The 20,577-nt window shown below is 42.1% G+C and overlaps 1 protein-coding gene across 1 annotated transcript in view; it reads right to left on the bottom strand.

Annotated features, from left to right (window-relative positions):
* The window catches only part of LMNTD2 (lamin tail domain containing 2), a 76,255-nt gene that overhangs the window by 6,775 nt on the left and 48,903 nt on the right, over positions 1 to 20,577 (bottom strand). Inside the window, exons 6-12 of the mRNA XM_060262405.1 lie at positions 17,578 to 17,693; positions 14,867 to 15,018; positions 10,232 to 10,352; positions 6,811 to 7,006; positions 6,243 to 6,362; positions 4,471 to 4,682; positions 1,010 to 1,149 (exon numbers count right to left, since the gene is read on the bottom strand). Of these exons, the coding sequence (XP_060118388.1) occupies positions 1,010 to 1,149; positions 4,471 to 4,682; positions 6,243 to 6,362; positions 6,811 to 7,006; positions 10,232 to 10,352; positions 14,867 to 15,018; positions 17,578 to 17,693 (1,057 nt within the window). The remainder of the gene's footprint in view (positions 1 to 1,009; positions 1,150 to 4,470; positions 4,683 to 6,242; positions 6,363 to 6,810; positions 7,007 to 10,231; positions 10,353 to 14,866; positions 15,019 to 17,577; positions 17,694 to 20,577) is intronic.

Below are 20,577 nucleotides of genomic sequence, written 5' to 3'. Positions count from 1 at the left end.
CTGTGCAATCCAGGGGACTGGGCAAAGGAAGCTCTGGCTCTTTCCTGCCTTCCCCAGGGGACCAGGAGGGGGAGGAGCCACAGCCAATAGAAGGAAGAGAGGCTTGGCTCAATAGCTCTGCTGTGCAATTGAAAGAGTCTGGCAAAGCAAGCTCTCCTTTCCCCCTTTCTCCCCAAGGGAGGAGCATAAGCCAATGGAGAAAATCAAGTCTTTGCTCTGTAGCTTCTGAGCAATTGAGCAAGCCTTGCAAAGCAAACTGTTATGCAGAAGGAAGCAAGAGAGAGGGAGAAGGAAACAGATGACAGCCAGTTGCTCAGGGGCCTGATAGGAGCCCTCCGAGGGCCCAGTTTGGCCCCCAGACCACATGTTTGACACTCCTGGGTTAGAGGAAGGAAAGGAAAGATCCCCTGTGCAAGCACCAGTCGTTTCTGACTCTGGGGTGACGTTGCTTTCACAACGTTTTCATGGCAGACTTTTCACGGGGTGGTTTGCCATTGCCTTCCCCAGTCATCTACACTTTCCCCCCACCAAGCTGGGTACTCATTTTACCCACCTCAGAAGAATGGAAGGCTGAGTCAACCTGGAGCCGGCTACCTGAAAACCTAGCTTCCACTGGGGATCGAACTCAGGTCGTGAGCAGGGCTTAGGACTGCAGTACTGCAGCTTTAACACTCTGCACCACAGGGCTCTTTAGGATAGAGGAAGGGGATGCTTAATCCCTTTTGCCCACTCATGGATTCTCTGCACAAAAATCACCTCTTTCCCCTCCCCAGGTCCAAGCTCAGAAATCATTTTGTGTAGGTGGGGGTTAATCTTGTTAGCACTTCACTGCATGTTTTTGCACATAACATGTAGTTAGTGCCTCTGTGCCTACCTCTAAGCATGCTCAGTTAAACCTTTCTGATTATACATCTACTACTTTAACATAGATACATTCAATGTAAAAGAGCCTTTAACACATGATGTAGCTTAACATTTAACACAGAAATCCTTAGGTTGATCTACATACTCAAGAGTGGGTAGCTGACGGTTCTTAAGGACAAGATGGAAGACCGACTGCTTGCATCACTGATTCTCTTCTTTGTTGCTTTGGGATGGACATTCCAATCCATGCTGCCTGTAGAGTCTATCGAAACTGTGCCTATGTACCTGAGTAAAGAAACCAAACTGACTCAGTATGAAACTCACCATCATCCTCAAAGCACAGTAAATGAGATGCCTGCTCTTTGCTACACTTGACCAGCTTTAAGCTGCTGAAAACATTTCACATTCTGGCAATGAAAATAATCTACCTGATATTAAGTAACTAATTTAAGAACTAATATTTATATTTAGATTCAGGTGGGCAGCCATGTTAGTCTGAAGCAACAGAACGGAACAGCTTTTGTGTGCAAAAGAAGTGTGAGTGCGCATGAAAGCTTATACCCATAATAAAACTTGTTGGTCTTAAAGGTGCCACTGGGCTCAAACTTTATTCTCTTTATGTATTTATTGTTATTTATTAATTAAAATACTTATGTCCTCCCTTCCTGCATGAATTAAGGCCATTTAAAAGCCATAGTTAAAACATTACGATTTAAAACTAAATAAAACATCAAATACCCCTTTAATGCAAAAGTTGACTACAGTCTATAAAGGCCTTGCAGTGCTTTCTGAAGATTTTTAATAATGGGGCTTCTCTTCCCTCACTTGTCAGGAAGCCTGTGCCATGGAATAGAAGCTATAATGGAAAAGGCCTGGGGCTCTGGTTCATGCCATGCAGGCCATCTTATGTGAGGGAACAGCCAGTAGGTAGCAGCCTGAACACTGTTGGCACATGGGGATATAGGGGAGGAGATGGTTCTTTTGATATGCAGGTGCTAAGCCATGAAGGGATTTAAAGGTCATAAACACCTTGAATTGGACTCGTCAGAAGCAAACTGGCAGGCAATACAGTGTCTTTAAGATGTGTGAAATACATTCCTATCAGCTAGCCCCTGACAATAATCAGGCTATTTTATGTGGTCAAAGCAGATTTTCATATTCAGTATAGTAATCATTACCACAGTTGTGGAGGGCAGGCCAGTATTGTTAAGCCCGTATTGCAGGTGGTGGGAATGAACTCACCTAAGGGCACCTCATTAATTTGTGACTGAGATGAGACTGGCTTATTCACAGTTCACACACTGAACCACCCTGGTTCAACAGATAATGCAGAGCAAAAAGGGACATAGCACAAGACAAAGAGCAAGAGGCATATGTGTTGGGATGACAAAACTGATATTTGGTTTCTCATTTTTCCAAAGGACCAGAGAGACCCAAACTACACCAGATTTGCCACTGCTGTGGCATGCATAACATATATAACACTATATGTAACCCTAGCCCCTAACAACCTGGGGGCTAAACCACAGTGTATGAAACCTCTGACATGTCTTTGACTTTAAAAAGCAGCTAGTGGATGTGGTAGTGAAAAATTAGTCAAAGCTACAGTGCCAGAGAAGAGGGCTTAATTCTTTCCCTCCTGCTGTTTACACTACTTTTACCCCCAGTTGAAAGAAAATGTAATATATGATATCTCTTCTTCTCTATTAGAGCTTAAAGTAGCCAGTTGGGACAGCTTTGACTGAAGACATGACATGGAAAAAGAATTGCTTTCTCCCCTTTCCCAGTATCCTGGGCCTGATCCAGGGGAGAATTGGGAATGTAGTTCTTTTTCAAGACCAAAATACACAACTGAAGTACTAAACAGAAAACTCCAGCTTCACTGTTCAGTTTGTCATAAGTCACACATATTTGTTAAAGGCATTCTGGGACCAAATATTGAACCCCAACTAAACTGCCATTTAATGCACCTAAATCTATATTAGACCCCCCCCCCTCAGTCTCCAGTATTTGCTCTTACATAAAATTGTTTCCTACCCAGAGCCCTTCCTGTGCTATCTGTTGTGCTCACTCTGGACACAGGGATCTGAGTTTTGATTCCATTTCTTTAATTTCAGTTCTAAACGGAGTTTTCCTTTTAAGGCTACAAACATATAGAGAGGCTCTATTCAGATGTTAATGAACAAATATAACTTTATTTACAATGGGCATGAACTGGCTTGTTGGGTTTATACATTTTTTTCCACCTTTCCCTCTCCACATCATATGTTGAGAACAACTGAAAATGTCCTTGTTTTGAAAGATTCTAATTTGTCGTGACATCCAAAGGCAGCTACTTTAACACATTCAAGTTAATTTCTTTCTGAGTAACCCTTTGAAGGGAAGAAACAAACTCCAATTTGTCCAGGTGCCCACATCAAACATCACCCCAAAAAAATGAAGTTAGACCAAAGACTTTAGAAACTGGAAACTCTTATAAGATTCTGAATATGTAGTGGGAGGAGGGAATGCTTGAGTAAGAAGCAAGAAACCAGCTCTCCACTTGTGACAAACCTTTTTGTTTGTGACATCTTAAATAGGCCAGAAAGATAGTGAATGTATTCTGATAGGATCTTGCTGTGACCCCTTTAAGTGCTTTGCAGCTGTCAACATGACTGCATCTGGTGATTCAAGACTGCTGCTTGTTCTGAAGCAGGTGGTGGCATTTACCAGGGGCCCCCCATCTCGAAGGAAGCACGAGGATGGGGAGAACCAATTGGGGCTCAGTGAGGGAGTGCTGACCAATGAGAGGTTGGCTCGCCAGTCAGGTCTGGCATCAGCACCCTTTGGCAGCAGTTTGGCCCAGTGCAAGTTCTCTGCCCACCCACCTCTTTTTAGACCATGTGGGATCGATCAGCTAGTCACCAGTTTTTGGGGCTGAGCAGGAATTTTTTGAACCTCACTCAGATTGGCAGAGAGGGAAGCCTTTTTTCACCTGCTCCACATGGTCAGAAGGGGTGAGGGATAAATAGGCCTGGCAAAGCTGGTTAGGCCCTAACCGGGAAGCCAGAAAAAGCACAGGTTGAAAGGATTTTGAGCTGGCGAGCACTCCAAGATATCAGCAAGGGGGGGGGCCGGGGGGGTCCTCAAACTGGGTACCTATGGGGTTTGCAGTCAGGGTGTCTCAGTTGGGGGGCTCTTTGGGGTTGAGGGAGCATATTACAAGCCTTAAGGCTTGGCAGTTATGGGCTGGAATGTGCAGTCCCTCCTCTCTACGTACTAACAGCGGGCTGTGATGAGTAAGGTCCGGAGGGATCTCAGACCTGGATCTGAACCAGGGTGGGTTTGCCCTGTTAGGATGCTTGCTCTGCCAGCACAATACAGATCAGCTTATGTTTAAATAAAATTCCCAGTATAACCCATAACATGTGTTGTGTTTCATTCAAGGGGTGGGTGGGCAAAAGCCACTGCTGGTATCTTAAACCAACAGGACATGAAATTATGAGATCACATGTTCATTAAGGAAGTTGGGCCTGGCAGTGAGATAGTAATGTGTTAGATGACACCAAGCTCCATTCCCCCTCCCAGCTGGCTGGGTTTATTAAATGCCCTAAGATAAATCTGTACCTTGTCTTTAAGGCTCTGGAAGAATTATCAATCATCTCTTTCTGGAGAGTCTTTGCAGGCAAAGCTACTTCTTCCTTTGACGGCCAGGATGCTTCAAGAGTTTCCTCCTTGTCATCTGTAAGTGGAAACTTGTCCACAGAAAGGTCCACATTATCACTGTAGGCCTCTGCAGCTGCTGTGAATCTGTGAGGTGCTGTGTATTGTGACACTGTCTGGGAGTAAGAGGATGAAAACACACACCAGGTCACAATTGACAGACATTATTGACATTTATATACCCCCCCTTCTGCCAATATGCTCAAGGCAGCTTACAATTTAAAATCTCAAAAAAAAATTAAGATACAAATGAGAAAATAATAGAACATCAGAAATCTCTCACACTATTGGTGGTTTCTTTAGCAGCTGAAAGCATTTGCTCCCTCTGCTGGGCTTCTTCTGTTTTGTATTTCCCTCAGGGCATTCGACGAGCCCTGTGGCGCAGAGTGTTAAAGCTGCAGTACTGCAGTTCTAAGTTCTGCTCATGACCTGAGTTTGATCCCCGGCGGTAGTTGGGTTTTCAGGTAGCCAGCTCAAGGTTGACTCAACCTTTCATCCTTCTGAGGTCAGTAAAATGAGTACTCAGCTTGCTGGGGGGGGGGGAAGTGTAGATGACTGGGAAAGGCAATGGCAAACCACCCTGTAAAAAACCTGCCGTGAAAATGTTGTGAAAGCAACGTCACCCCAGCTTGCACAGGGGACCTTTCCTTTCCTTCCTCTAACCCATTTCAAATGTATCTAATAACTCCCAGCAGCTTCCTTACAACCGACTGCAGGTTAACAACAGGTTAGCAGGTTAGCCACCATTGCGTGGCTGCTTCTGATGTCCTATTGAACAGGACAATCTATCTGGTATGCAGAACAAACCTAGAGATACATTCTGCCTACTGAATCTGACCTTAAGCAGCATAGATGAGTCTGAGGGGCAGCAAGTATGTGATTTAGATCTCACATCCTGACCTAATCTTGCACTATAGTTGATAATATCTGTTATGTTTATTTACATCTAACAAATCTTGTGATTTTAAAATTCAACTTTGGATAGTAATAACACAGTATGCTGAAAACCAATATAGTGTAGGAGATAAAATGGTGGAGTGGACCAAAGAAACCCAAGTTCAAGTCACTACTTAACTATTACTTTGAGCCAGTCATCACCTTTCAGCATAAACTACTTCACAGGCTGTTGTGAGCATAAAATGGAGAAAAAGACTAGATACAGGACTTTTTTGTAGAAAAAGCCCAGCAGGAACTCATTTGCATATCAGGCCACACCCCCTGACACCAGGCCAGCTGGAACTGCATTCCTGTGCATTCCTGCTCAAAAAAAGTCCTGACCAGATATATTACCATGAGTTCCTTAAAGAAAAGGTGGGATAAAATGTAATAAACTCTCATCCACATGTCAGGAAACTGGCACCAGAGACCCTTCCAAAGTAGATACTTATAATAATTTCTGCAGAGCCCCAGGATTAATTAAGCCTTTCCATGACCAAATAGGTATGGACATGTTATCTCATGGCAAAGTAGAACACAATTCATTGAAAAACTCAGAAATTTAAATATACTCCCATTGAATGTTCAGCATGTCTTGTCAATACTCTCTATTACAAGTTTATATTGAAGTCCACAGAGATACAGTGCCAGTGTTCCCACTATATGATAACACTTGGGCTGTTTTAAAGGTGAGCAAAAAGCAGTATATCCCTTCCAAACTGTTAAATGAAGCAATTTACCTGGCCACTGCAATTGCAGAGGATGGTAGTACATTCTGGGCCTGCTCTGAAAAACCACTGTGAGTCTAAGAATGTGTCTGAAGGTTGCTTTTGAGCGAGGTTGGCCCCTGCAGCCCAGACCTAAAAAACAGTGCAGATGAATAAGCCACACTACATATCAGTAAGACACATGGTTTATGTTTAGATTTAACATCTTTGCATATTCATTAGAGAGCCAAAACACACATTATGGGCAATCGAGATGAACTGTAGTTTGACAGTCCTTTCTTAGCTTGAAAAGATGGCAGCCCCTTCAACAACTCCCTTCAGAAGCTGTTTGTAACCCCCCAGGGGAGGGGCTTCAGAATACTTGCTGCATGTAATGTAGGTTGGCCTTCAGTATCTTACAATATCGTATTCACATGACGTTATTCTACAGCAGTAATTTGCAGATTGAGGGAGACACAATGAGACCCTGCTGCATCTCTCATATCAGAGAAACATGCTAACTTTAAGCTCCTGCTTTGTAAGTCAATAGGACTTATATCACACCAAGGACTGGGAAGTGAGAGGGGTCTCTGCTCCTTACGGTGATATGGTGCTGTGCAGGCAGAATAGTGCCATTTGGGAAGCGGTAGATAGACACTGGGTACCCTTCAACCCATTGCTGGATGATGTAGCCACTGAGGTCTATCTCCTTGTTCAACAAATTGTTGAGGATTCGGATAAATTTGCCTTGATGATGTACACTGACGATCTTTAGAGAGCTTGTGATGGTAGAATCCCTGGAGGAAGGAAGTGTGAGGGGGGAAAAAGTTCAGAAGCCTGTTATACAAACCAACCCTACAGAGGGGCATATGGTTAAAATACAGCTATGATTCCTAACACATAAGGCAGAAATGTATAGTTCTTTCAGCTAAAGAAGTACAGTTTAATGTAGCTGCTCCACAGTTAGGTTCAAAATTGGTATGTACCAGCAAGAGTGCCTATTAAACAGGGACAGTAAATATGTACTTAGTACCCAGAGAGAACTGAAGCAGAAAGGAAAGGAAGGGGATCTGGAAAAGGTAGAGGTTCTAGGGAGGGATGTCATAGATCCTTTCGGAATTTGCAAGGGTTAGAAGTACCTATGGGAAGTACAGATAGTTGTAAATGAGAGAAAAGTCTGCACACACATCACTGAACTACTATGCATCAGCATACCCTGAGGTGGAACAAATTGTCATTACATCTATTCAAAGACTTTATTTATTGAACTTAATTAGATGAAAAGACATGTTCCAGGAGGGAGAGAAAGAAAATGAAACAAATCAACCAGGAAAGTTAAGAACCAAAGAGGAGAAAGATTAGGCAGAAGTGTGGAAGAAGGCAATTTAGCATATGGATTTAGCAACAGATGTGAGAGGAATGTGCTGTTAAAGTGACTTTCTTCTGAGGTGATTTGAACAGCTATTTCTTAAATAATGAGGTCTGCATAGAAAATATATAAAGGATTGTTTGCAGGATGCTCTGTGTGTGTGTGTGTGTGTGAGAGAGAGAGAGAGAGAGAGAGAGATGCTTTTAGCAAAACCCATTAAACAGCAATGGCTGGTTGCCTTGAGAAGTATCCTACTGCCTTGGGAGGTTATGTTTAATATGTTGAAACCTCAATAATAGGCATCTGACATCTGTATGACCAGATGGCTGATGTTTTTAAGAATCACATTACTTAGATAATAGAGTTGCAACGCCATTTTATTTGCCAGGGTTTATAATAAATAAACCTATAAATGGCATAAATCGCAGGCATCTTTTTTGGAGGAAGGAGAGTTATCTGGGGGTTTATTTTGTTGATTTTAAATCAGATGTTTTGTAAGCCACCTTGAACCACAAGGAAAGATGGGGGATAAATATTTTAACAGATGGGCAGACAAAAGACAGATTCTATTCCCAGATGGACTTTTTTCCCAGGTCTATCTTTCAAGATCCTTATAGTACACTGTTATTACTTTTAAAGCCTTGTATGGCTGAGGACCCGTTTACCTGAGGGACCGTCTGTCCCCACACATTCCTCAGAGGGTACTAAGATCTGGATCCCAACATCTGCTAGTGATTCCCAGGCTGAGGGAGGTGAAATTAGTGACCACCAGGGATTGGGCCTTTTCAGTGGCAGCCCCATCCTGGTGGAATCAACTGCTGGAAGAGGTTAGGGCCTTGCGGGACCTCGCCCAGTTCCGCAAGGCCTGTAAGACCATTCTCTTCCAGCAGGCCTTCAACCTACCGTAGGAGAATTCTGGCATAACCACCATCCTGGAACTATGAGGAACATTTAATGTGTTAGCACCAAGCTGTATATTGTTTTAATCTGTGTGTTTTAACTTATATATTTAAGTGGTTTTATTGTTTTTATGACTGTGATCATAGCACGCTGACTTTGATGTAAGCTGCCCTGAGCCCGCCTCGGCGGGGAGGGCGGGGTATACATCGAATTAAACATAAACATTATCTGGACAGTTTCAAACATGACAGATAACTGCCCCATAGTGGTTGGAGTTTCAGATCCCACTACATCATTGACTGCCTCCTTATTATTGATTACTCAAAGATAGGCTGGTAGGCTGAAAAAGCTCTCTCTGAAAATGTGCCCCAAGAGAAAAAAATCTTCCTGCAAAAAGCTAGAAAACTGAGGAACTATTAGAATTGCCAGTCCCCAGATGGGAGCAGAGGACTCCCCAATTTCATGGGCTCCTGCCTGCCACCAAACAGCTGGCTGGCAGGGGAAGCCCTCACCCACAACAACCACAACCCCATGCAATGTCCCTGACATGATGATGTCATGCAGACATGATGTCATCATGCCAAGGACATCACACAGCTATGCTATGGTTTGGGGACAAAACTCTATGGGTTGAGCCCAATTTTACCACAAGAACTAGTTTGCCCAGGAACTACAGTGTTGCCACACAATGTCCCTAGAATGATGACATCATTTCCATGTGACATCACATCAGGGATGTCATGCATGGTGACATCGCTCCACCTTCCCCACTCCCAGAAAGCTCCCTTCGACCTCCCACCAGTGCAAGGTAAGGATCTGGCAACTAGAGGAACAATACAAAATGTCTAAAACAGCAACCAATAGTGGGGTAAAGGACTGATAAGGCAGGGGTTTGCTGTTTTTCCTGCACTTTCAGAAAGAATCCAGTCCAAGTAGTAAAGAAAAAATAATTTGCTGCAGATTATCCATTTGTGATATTCTGGCATACTAACAGAAACCTTGGACACTGGGAAAGTCTCTTAATAGTCTCCCTACAATACTAGTCTCCCAACACTTTTATGCCCTTAAAACTTGCCATAAATATAATAGTAAAATGCCTGTATACATATAGATGTCATTCTCGGGGAAAGTGGGCTTTTTGTGTCTATCAGGGTTGGGTCCAGTTTTTTTGAGTCAGTTTGGTGTAGTGGTTAAGGACTCTTATCTTGAAGAACCGGGTTTTATTCCCCACTCCTCCACTTGCACCTGCTGGAATGACCTTGGGTCAGCCATAGCTCTGACAGAGGTTGTCCTTGAAAGGACAGCTGCACTGAGAGTCCTCTCAGCCCCACCCACCTCACAGGGTGTTTGTTGTGGGGGAGGAAGATAAAGGAGATTGTGAGCCGCTCTGAGTGGAGGGCAGAATATAAATCCAATGTCTTTTTCTTCTTCTTGATGGTGCAATTGGTGGGGCATAAAATATGAAATGTTGAGAACCACTGTTCTCAGGCATGCTTGAGCCCAACTTGGACTGAGGCGGAGGTCAGTGGGGGCCATGTGCCATGGTCCCAAGTCTGAATCAGTCCTCAGTCCTCCCGCCCTCCCTCCCATGGTTGGGAAGCCTGGTGTTTCCAGAATACGTCTGTCACTTGACTCAAAGATTGATCTTGGAAAAATGCAACATGTAGTAAGGTCCCAGGTCACACAGAAATTACAGAAGCATTGCTCACTCTCAGGCTGACCTCTCAAAATTCTTCCATGCTGTGGCACTAACCTTTTGCATTCTTTTGTGAAAGAAACTGGCATCCATGGTGCTTTCCCAGCTGAGGGCTGTCCAAGACTAAAATTAGACTGAGCAGTTCTCCAGTACTCCACACAATGACTTTTGTCAATTGCTTTAGAAAGGTGAAACACAACATAGACCATATTAATACTTCCCAATAAAAAGTTTTTATGGGAAATCTTATGATTAAGGAGTAGACCACATATAAGGATGCTATTAGTTTAACTGTAAAATCAGTCCACTGTACTTATACATTCTACTTTTTCATGTTTTCTCTATATTTTAGCTAAGAATTATCTGTTGTTGGTGTTTCATACGCTAACTGCTGCTTAGGCATTGACCTACATGCTGAGAAGTGAAATTTTAAAAGAACAGAGTAATGACAAGCTGTATCTTTTGGGAGGGAAGTGAAAGATTTAGGCTTCTTCCAAATGAGGATAATTCCCGGTTGTGGACTGCAAAGGCAAAGGCATTCAGAGTGGCAACATAATATCTACATTGGGTGAGTCTCATTCCTCATGCTGGTAATTCCCCACCCCCATGCTGACTGAAGGCCTTTCTTGCTGGTTTTAAAAAAACATCCCACCCAACAATAGCTATAACAGTATGGTTTACAGCAATTTACCAAACTGTTTAAAATTGGTAAAAAAAATCTCACTGGCAGAGGGGGAATAAAAGGCATGAGGGAATGGGAAGGGGAAATGGCACCAGAGGTGGACGTGCAGACATCTGCATCTTCCCATTCACAATGAAGTGCGGTACTGGATCAAAACAAGTTCCAGAAACATTGGGGCAAAGGAAGGGAAACAATAGGTGGTCGTGGAAGGGCAACACACTGAAGATTACATCATGTGGATGCTTGTGCTGGACAGGCAGTGAAAAATACCCCTAGAAAATACAGATGTCATTTGTCACTTACAATGATAAAAAAATAAATATATCATGTCCAAGGCAGAGTTATATAAAGTTGCTTATTCAGTGCAATAATAGATCTATAAAATATTAATGTGTATGTTATTATATGACTGTAACTTTTTTGTTGTTTTGGTGGGTTTGTTTTTTTGCAAAATTTATTTAATATGTAACTATTGATTGCATTCCTGTGTAGCATTGTGATGGCTTTCTATACAACTTGTTCATATTTATGTGTTTGTCTTTACCTTTCCAGTAAAAGAAGAACATTTTTCAATAAAATCCAAGTTTTTAAAGAAAAGAAATACCCCACTGCAGTTTGAGAGCTGGGGTAGAACAAATTATCCATGTAGTGTCGATGCAGCCTTATTTGGGAAGAGGTACTATTGAGTTGGCAGGAAGGGGTGGAGGGTAAAGACATGAAGACTCAGAATGAAAATGAAAAAATTAATTTCCATGGCCTTAAAAAAACAACAACCCTGAATGTTGTGGTTTCTAGTGTCAGACTTATGTCCATGGATTCTCTGCATCCTCCTGGATGCAACTGAAATCCAGGTTTCCTGTCTCATTACCAATGCTGGTATCTCCACACCTACTACTCCTCTGCATATCACAGCTAATTCAGTGAAGCCTGCTATTGTCATTCACCTACTATTGCCATTCAGAATCTGATATCACTTTTCTAAAGTTTATATCTCTGTTACCTCATGTTACATAGGGTTGCCAAACTCCTAGGTGGGGCAGGAGTTCTCCCACTTTGGAGGGCTCCAACCTGCTGGCCCACAGTGGGCCAGTGGGTGGATACCCTCCTGATGTCACCAGCATGATGACATCACTCGCAAATGACGTAATTGCACTGGCAACGTCACGCGTTGGCCATTCTAGGAACTTCTGGGAAAACTCTATGGTTTTCCTGGATGTTCTAGTAACTTGGGAGGAAAACTCTATGGTACCACAGAGTTTTCCTCCGAAGTTGCTAGAATGTGCAGGAAAACCATAGAGTTTTCCCAGAAGCTCCTAGAGCCGCTGGCACTCGACGTCTCCGGTGCGATGACATTACTTGTGAGTGACGTCATTATACCACATGCGCTAAGTGCACATGAAAAAAGTCCCCCACCGGAGACTGTGCGGGACTTGGCAACCCTAGTGTTATACATTATGGCATGCATGGCCTGGCCCAACAAAGGGACATTTATGTCAGATCTGGCCCTCATAACAAATGAGTTTGACACCTCTGAATTAGAGCAAGAATATAAGTCATCAAAGATTTCAGGTTTTCACGGCTGGTAACATCATTAGGGTTTGTAGAGTCTTTTGGGATCAAGTGCCATGTTCTACTGCAACGCCACTGAGGATGTTCTCCGCAGCTGAGAACGAAACGTCTGGAAGGAAAACTTTCTCCAGTAGAACACGGCACTTGATCCCGAAAGACTCTACAAACCCTAAAGAATATAAGTCCTTTACCTTTAAATCGATGTTAATATAATCCATTAACCCTTAGTTCTGAAGTAGCCTTTCCTATTGGTTTAGAGAAGTTCCTACAATGGACTTTGATCGCTAATAGGGTTGCCAATCCCAGGTTGGAGGCCCTCCCCCTGCTTCAGGATTATCAGAAAGTGGGGGGGAGGGGAATGTCTGTTGGGCACTCCATTATGCCCTATGGAGACTGATTCCCACAGGGTATAATAGAGAATTGATCCATGGGCATCTGGGACTCTGTGGGGGCTGTTTCTTGAGGTAGAGGTACCACATTTTCAGCATATCATCCAGCACCTCTCCTCAAAACATCCTCCAAGTTTCAAAAAGATTGGACTAGGGAGTCCAATTCTATGAGCTCCCCCCCCCAAGGTACCTCTATCCTTCATTATTTCCAAATGGAGGGAAGGCATTTAAAAGGTGTGCAGTCCCTTTGAATGTAATGGCCAGAACTCCCTTTGGAGTTCAATCATGCTTGTCACACCCTTGATTCTGGCTCCACCTCAAAGTCTCCTGAAGGATGGCTGGGGGCGCTTTGTTCAGATGCCCATAGAACTGGACCTCTTGGTCCAATTCACTTGAAACATGGGGCTTATTTAGTGCATAGACACCAGCAGTTCAGCTGCAATTTTGGGGCCATTAGCTTAAAGTGCTTTATAAAAACCTGGATCCAAATACTAAATCTGTATTTGGAACCCAGATAGCCAGGAATCCCAAGATTTTCCGGCTCCCTGATATCTGGATCTGAAAAAATACCCATTATTTTTGAGGTGCACATCCCTACTCAGTATGGATAATGAGCTGCATTATCTACTGAGGGACTCACAGAACTGATTTTGCATCACATTTTTTATTACATTACAAAAGCAAAATCCTGGATGGGAAGCTATTTGTTATAGATGGGTATGAACTGACTGTAGTTGCTAATTGATGATGGAAATGCTGTTTACATCTAGTTAGACTCAGACTCCCCTGCCCATTCCTGCCAATTTCAGGGCTAGGCTTTGTACTGAAAATAGCTCTAAATGCTCAAATTAAAAGCTAATGTATTGCACTGAAAAATATCTGCTGCTATATTTTGAGCTGGATGGTATCCATTTTTGGTTCTGCTTCCAAGCATGCCACAGGCAGCAACTAGCTACTAGCTAGCCACACTTTGTGCCCACTCTGTGAAATCAATAAAGCATCCTACGAAAGATGCAGAGACATCTCATGACCATAACTTAAAGATTCCCCTGCCAATCCCACATCTTGCTTTTTAACATCCAGCCTGATGAAGAGATCTGGAAAACCTGAAAGCTTGCACAATGCATTGTGTTATTTCGGTTAGTCTTAATAAAAGATATTTCTTGGATTCTGTTTTTGTATTTCACATTGGAACTATATTTTGTCAACAACTGCTCTAGCATAGATTGGCCAATTCCAGGATTAGCCTAGATCAGGGTTTCCCAAACTCCCTTGGGCCGGTTATTTTTACACCTCTCCTTTGTGGCCCACTAAAATTTGGAGGTGGAGCCAGGAGACTCTGGGGGTGAAGCTGGGAGACAGGAATTATGCCACTTCCTGTGGTGTCACTTCCAGGGCACATTGAACCAAAACTCCACCTCTTCCTGTGATGTCACTTCGAGGGCACTCCCCCAGACTTGTCTCTTCTTCTGAAGAAACTTCGTTTTCAGAAAAATCTCTCTGAAATTCATGCTGAGCCAAAATGGGGGTGGAAAGTGGGCAGTCTGCAACTTTTTCATACATTCCCAGGGTCCTCTCTTTCCACACCCACACCTGCATGCACCTATCTGTTTGTGTGTTCTTCTTCAGCTTGCAAGCACTCCTAATGCCCATGTTCAGTTGCCTGCACCACCTACACACCCCTTCCTCAACAGCACTGGCCAGTGTATGCAGTTGGGAGTGCTGTTGCCATTGCCATCAGGAATGCCAGCTCTGTGTACCATCCACACTGGGCCCTAGCAGCTGCTCTAACTCAAAATATGCTGACACATCCTTCAGCTGCTACTACTGGAACCCTGCCTCAAGCTACAATCAAGGTAGCAGAATTGTACTGCAATTAATGAATTAATTTCAAATTATATGACGTTTATACAAGCTTTTCTGCAGTTATCCCAAAAACTTGATTATACTAGGCTGTTTGGAGTGTTTGTGTGCATACATTACACATGTAACTCTTTGATCTACCAATCAATGCCACACCTTTTTTTGTAAATGAGAAGAATTTCAACTTACAGCTCCCATGTTGGAGTTTCCCCATTAATGACAACAGACTGGAAGAAGATTCTGATGTTCTGGTGGCATTCACAGCTGAAACGAAATCTGATTTCTGAGAGGTGGGAGCAGCCCATAAAGTTGGATCAGATTGACTCTCCTTTGTTTTTGAGCTGTCAAAGGAAAAAAGTTCAACAAGGATTCTTTGAGCTGCTTCTCTTTTCCCTTCCTAAAAAGCCATTGTCTATCCTTTACAAAACTCTTACAAAGCCATATGCTCTGCCACAGCAGAGCAAAGCCTTCTCCAGTTGCCATCTTGCAGATCCAAAATCCATAGAATCAACAACTCCTCATACACATGCATTCTGTTGCGGCTTTGACTTTGTCAAATGGCCTGCCTGATGAGGTTCCGAAATCTCCTTCTCTCCTGGCTTTCTGCAAACTATGCAAAAGGACTGTACTGTTCAAAAAAATGCTGTGGGACAAGCTCTGTGGACTATATTACTGTGTTCTGTCTGTTGCTATAAGCATGTTCCTACGATATAATCTCTGTAACACATGATGTTAAAATGCTTATGCTTTGTTTTAGGTTTGTTTCAGCTGTTTCAAATTTCTGCTTGTTTTCAAATTTCTGCAGTCCAAATCCTATCGCAGTTTTATTGGATGTCCTATCCTTTTGACTGTATTTAACTTACAACGCGTAAGGTGCCTTGAGTCTCCGTGAAAAAGGCAAGCTATAAATAAGTACATAAACAAGTAAACAAATATAACACATTCTACATAGCAACTGTTGGAGCTACTGATGCACTAGATGGGGGAAGAACTGCATGTTTCTGGTGACAAAATATTGTCATTTGCTTGCTGGGCAAATGCCAGACTCCCCACAACACAACTGTTGCTCTGAGGGAAGCTATCTGGATGTCACACACGCATTTCTTCTACTGAAGCATGACAGTTTCATAGACCAGCCTGTTCATTTAGATTTTTTTTTCTTTCCTGGTGTCCTGATAGTAACATTCTGCATGGTTCCCATATATATAAGTTCCCACATCCCACTGTATGCATATCATGGGCATAAGCACTGGATAAGATCAGACTGTTGCCAAGCCCCATGCATTGTGCCACAGGTACCTGCCTCTTCTACTTGCTTCCTGGCGTGGGGGTGGGGGAGAAAAATTATTCTAAAATGGCACCAGATAATGAATACAGGGGCAGTGTTATCTTGAACCACTCTTGCACTTTCTCTCTGATCCTACTTATCTGACCAAAGAGCTCCTGGAATACATCAGTACTAGAGGCTAATGGAAAGTAGCCTCAGGGAAGGGTGAGCATAGTAGAATTATTAGAACTTAAGCAAAATATATTTCAGGAGATAATGGAGCTCTGTCTTGCATATCATAGTGTTCCAAAACAGAAACAAGTTTATGTCACATCCCAAAGCAAGTCATCAATTTTGACTGATTTATGTCTGAATGAATGGTTCGTTCTTTAACCAGCAATATGGTAGGGAAAGGAAAAGGAAAGGGATTGCTTTTCCACTTGTGGGAAAATGGCATCTTTGGATTTTCCACCTAATATGCAAGAATAAGCCAGGCTAACCTGATCTCAAGTGCTAAGCAGCATCAGCCTTGGTTAGCACTTGGATGGGAGACTTTGGAAGGATCAAATCCTTCCAAAGCAGTAATACCAGTCAGTGCAAACATAACTCCAGGAATAAGGTGCAATTTTAGTAATATCAGTTTGTCCTGTACTTGTTACTGGGCCACTGACTCTTACTGTCCTGTTTGACCTGCACACTGAATCAATCCATATACCATTCACTCCTTTCCTTCTCCTCCCTTACTTCCTTAAAGGTAAAGGTAAAGGTAGTTCCCTGTGCAAGCATCAGTCATTTCTGACTCTGGGGTGAAGTTGTATCACAATGTTTTCTCAGCAGACTTTTTTTACAGGGTGGTTTGCCATTGCCTTCCCCAGTCATCTACAGTTTACCCCCAGCAAGCTACAGTTTACCCCCATTTTACTGACCTCAGAAGGATGGAAGGCTGACTCAACCTTGAGCTGGCTACCTGAACCCTGCTTCAGCAAGGATCAAAGTCAGGTCATGCACAGAGTTTGGACTGTAGTATTAGAGCTTACCACTATGCATCCTTAGCTGGACCCAAAGCTGGACTGCTATGGAGTGATGGTGTCATTGACCCCAACCAGCAATAGAGGCTCGGTTTGAGTTGCTCATGGGCTGCATTGCAACAATTTTTTTTAGGATGCCAGTAATTTGAAATCCAAAAACCATAGGATCATATTTTGCTAATGGAGTGTTATATTTTGCAAGTGAATCCAATAATGTGGGGCTTGTCTTCAAGTTTTTGAGACAAAATCTTAACAAGTTCCTGTATTCAGTTCTGATTTAATGTTTAGGTAATATTTGAAAAATATTGTATTCATATCTATTTTCCCAACTTGGAAAAAATGACTATGACAAAGCAAAAAAGAATAGAAGACTCAATACTCTCAGCATCCAAACTGCTCAGTCTTTACCAGATTCTTTACCAGAATCTGCTCTACCAGATTCTTTTTAGTATGTACATCCTCCAGTGTTTTCTAGTGCAGAAACTCCTAAAAGAGGCTGTTGCATTCCTCTCTCTGATGCTGCCCCTCCCCTCAAAAAAAAAGATTGCTTCCAGTCTCCTTCATTCTTGTCCTATTCATTATAAAAGCTTAGGATTTACAGTTACCTTTCCTGTGAACTCTGCGTTGCGATGCTATGCCTAGGTCCATGTATTTCACCTGAGTCTGTACTACTGATTACTTTCTCATATTTATCATCATCAGAAAATAGGCTACTGCCAAACTAAAACAGAGAAAAGTAATAGAACAAAGTTTGAATTCAGTGGCACCTTTAAGACCAACCAAGTTTTATTCAAGGCGTATGTTTTCATGTGCAAGTACACTTCTTCAAATACTGTAATAAAAGGTGATGAAACTGCACTGCACGTGAAGGACAACCATCTGTCAAATAAATGCACCCTCCGTAAAGTATACAGTGAAATCTATGGGAAAACAAGGGATCTTCAGAGGCCTTATTATCTTGCCAAACCTCCCTAATTCCTCATTAAAAAAATGGTTTTTGAAGTATGTATATATGCTTAAACTGAGTTCCCTTGCCCATAGCTCAGTCAGTAGTAAAAGACTGTCTTAAGTGTTGGAGTGAGCGACTCAGCAAGCCTGGACACTGAGTGGGGGTGCTACATCTCTCTAAGGGTGCATAGGTGTTATCTCTTTGAATGAGATGCTTCTCTTTGTCTTAACCTGGGAGCTGCCCTCTGACCCCTCCTCTCTGTCCTCTCTCTGTCACCACAGGTCTCCCCAGTAGAGACAATGCCCTCATACTCTCATACACATGATGCTGGACAAGCTGGCCATTTGTGACAGGGAAAGTACTCTTTAGACCTCTCTCTCTCTTCTTTTGACAGCAACCTGAATGTAAATCTGATCTACTTGAACAAATGTTAGTTTACCTTTTTTGCAAAATATTTCTTGGAAGATTTATCTACTACTCTCATTATCACACATAATCGGGCAAACTCATCTTTATTACCACAAATATCCTAATACTAAGCACCAATCAAGGACAAAATAAATGAACAAAGGTGGACAAAAGAAAGGGATATGAAGGACAAGTTTACTCTAAAGAAGAACTGGGAGATCTCCACAGCAGATTGCAACAGGGTTTCCCCCCCCCCCCTTCAAATTTATCTGCATTAGCAAGTCGCTCACACTGCATAAGCATTCACTTTGTGTATTACAATCCCAGTTCAAATCAAGGAAACTCAAAGTACAAATCTGACCAACAGTTCCTATGACAGATCCGGACCTGATCCGAGAACTATATATGGTGTGGTTTGGCCTTAGTAGAGTAGGTGATCCCTGTTGTAAATTCAAATATATACATGGTTTGGAGCACACAGAAGAATCCCTGAAACCATGGCAACTGTTTATTTCCACAAGGGAAGGGCAGTAAAATGTACCTGAAGGTCAGAGAAAACAGCAAAGGAGTTCCAGCTCACAGCTAGCTATTTGGTTTCCATGCCAAGAGGGGAGGATGAGTGAATGTTGTAAAACATGATCTGTAGTAGGGAGTGTGGAGTACATGACATCTAACCTGACTGGGAAAGAGTTTAGGGATATTTCCCACAAAGGCAGGAGACCTAAATCTGGATTGGGGAAGATGCCTGCCAAAGCAAGCAGGAAAGCTTAAATGGTAGAATTGTCCAGATTTCCACAAGGGAAGGGCAGTAAGATGTACCTGAAGGTCAGAGAAAACAGCAAAGGAGTTCCAGCTCACAGCTAGCTGTTTGGGACCCAGCCTCCTCTGCAAAGGGAGCAGGAGGGGGCTGGGATTGTATCAGATTGTGTCTGTTCCACCAAAGGCAACTGTCTTGTATTGTAATTTAGCTACACTTAGGGTGTTTTTACACTGACAGTTTGTGACTATCACCACATTGGAAACTCACCTTTTATATTACCTAACGTTCTCACAACTGTTTTGCATTGTTGCTGCTCGAAGCATCTACATTTGTTTTGGTGAGATGAGTTTTGTGTTTTAAACAATTTTATTGATATCATATGGTAACAATTTCCGTTAATAACTTTTTTTCATCTATCCCATATGCTTCTTTCTAATCACCTTTCCCCCCATTACTTGACCCCCGCCAGTGTTATTTACTCAAAATACTAACATTAAAAGGTACCCTTAATTACTAAGAACTAAAATTAATATTCTTCTTTCTTCTAAACTTTAATCATTATCAGAAATTGTCCAAAGTCCTTTTACTTTCCACTCGTCTTCTACATAACTTCTAAATTTTTTCCACTCCCTTTTAAAATCTTCTAAATCATAGTCTCTTAAAGTTCTTGTTAATTTGTCCATCTCACTCCATGCCATAACTTTTACAATCCAATCCCATTTTTCTGGGTTTTTTTTTTTTTGCTTCCATAACTGCACATATAGTGTCCTAGCAGCTGAAAGCAAGTACCAAATTATAGTTCTATCTTCTTTTGGAAATTTTTCCATTTGTAATCCCAACAGAAAAGTCTCTGCAACTTTCTTGAATTCATATCCCAAGATCCTAGAAATTTTTTGTTGGATCATCTGCCAATACTTTTTCGCTCTTTCACAAGTCCACCACATATGGTAGAAAGAACCTTCATGTTTTTTTGCATTTCCAACATCTGTCTGGCATCTTGTTATTCATCTTTACCAATTTTTAGGAGTCATATACCATCTATACATAATTTTAAAACAGTTCTCTTTAATACTCTGACATGTTGAAAGTTTCATAGAGTTCTTCCATAAATATTCCCATGTATCCATCTGTATTTCTTTATTTACATTTATTGCCCATTTAATCATTTGAGATTTCACTACTTCATCTTCTGTAGACCATTTTAAAAGTAACTTATAAGTTTTTGAAATTAATTTTTCGTTATCTCCAAGGAGAACTTTTTTCAATTCTGTTTGCTCTCATCTTATTCCTTCAATTTTAATATCATTTTCCACCAAACTCTTTATTTGTTGCATTTGAAACCCATCGTATTTGTTATTCAACTCCACAGCAGTTTTCAATTCTATTTTGCCACTTTGTATTTTTAATAGTTGATTGTATGACAGCCATTTTTCCTCATCTGTCTCAGCTGTTATTTTTATCACTTCTGCTGGCACTGTCCATAATGGT

The sequence above is a fragment of the Heteronotia binoei genome, chromosome 21 (genome assembly GCF_032191835.1).
Source record: "Heteronotia binoei isolate CCM8104 ecotype False Entrance Well chromosome 21, APGP_CSIRO_Hbin_v1, whole genome shotgun sequence".
NCBI lineage: Eukaryota > Metazoa > Chordata > Lepidosauria > Squamata > Gekkonidae > Heteronotia > Heteronotia binoei.
Note: the sequence above shows the minus strand (reverse complement) of the source record. Positions and strands in the feature narration are given on the sequence as shown.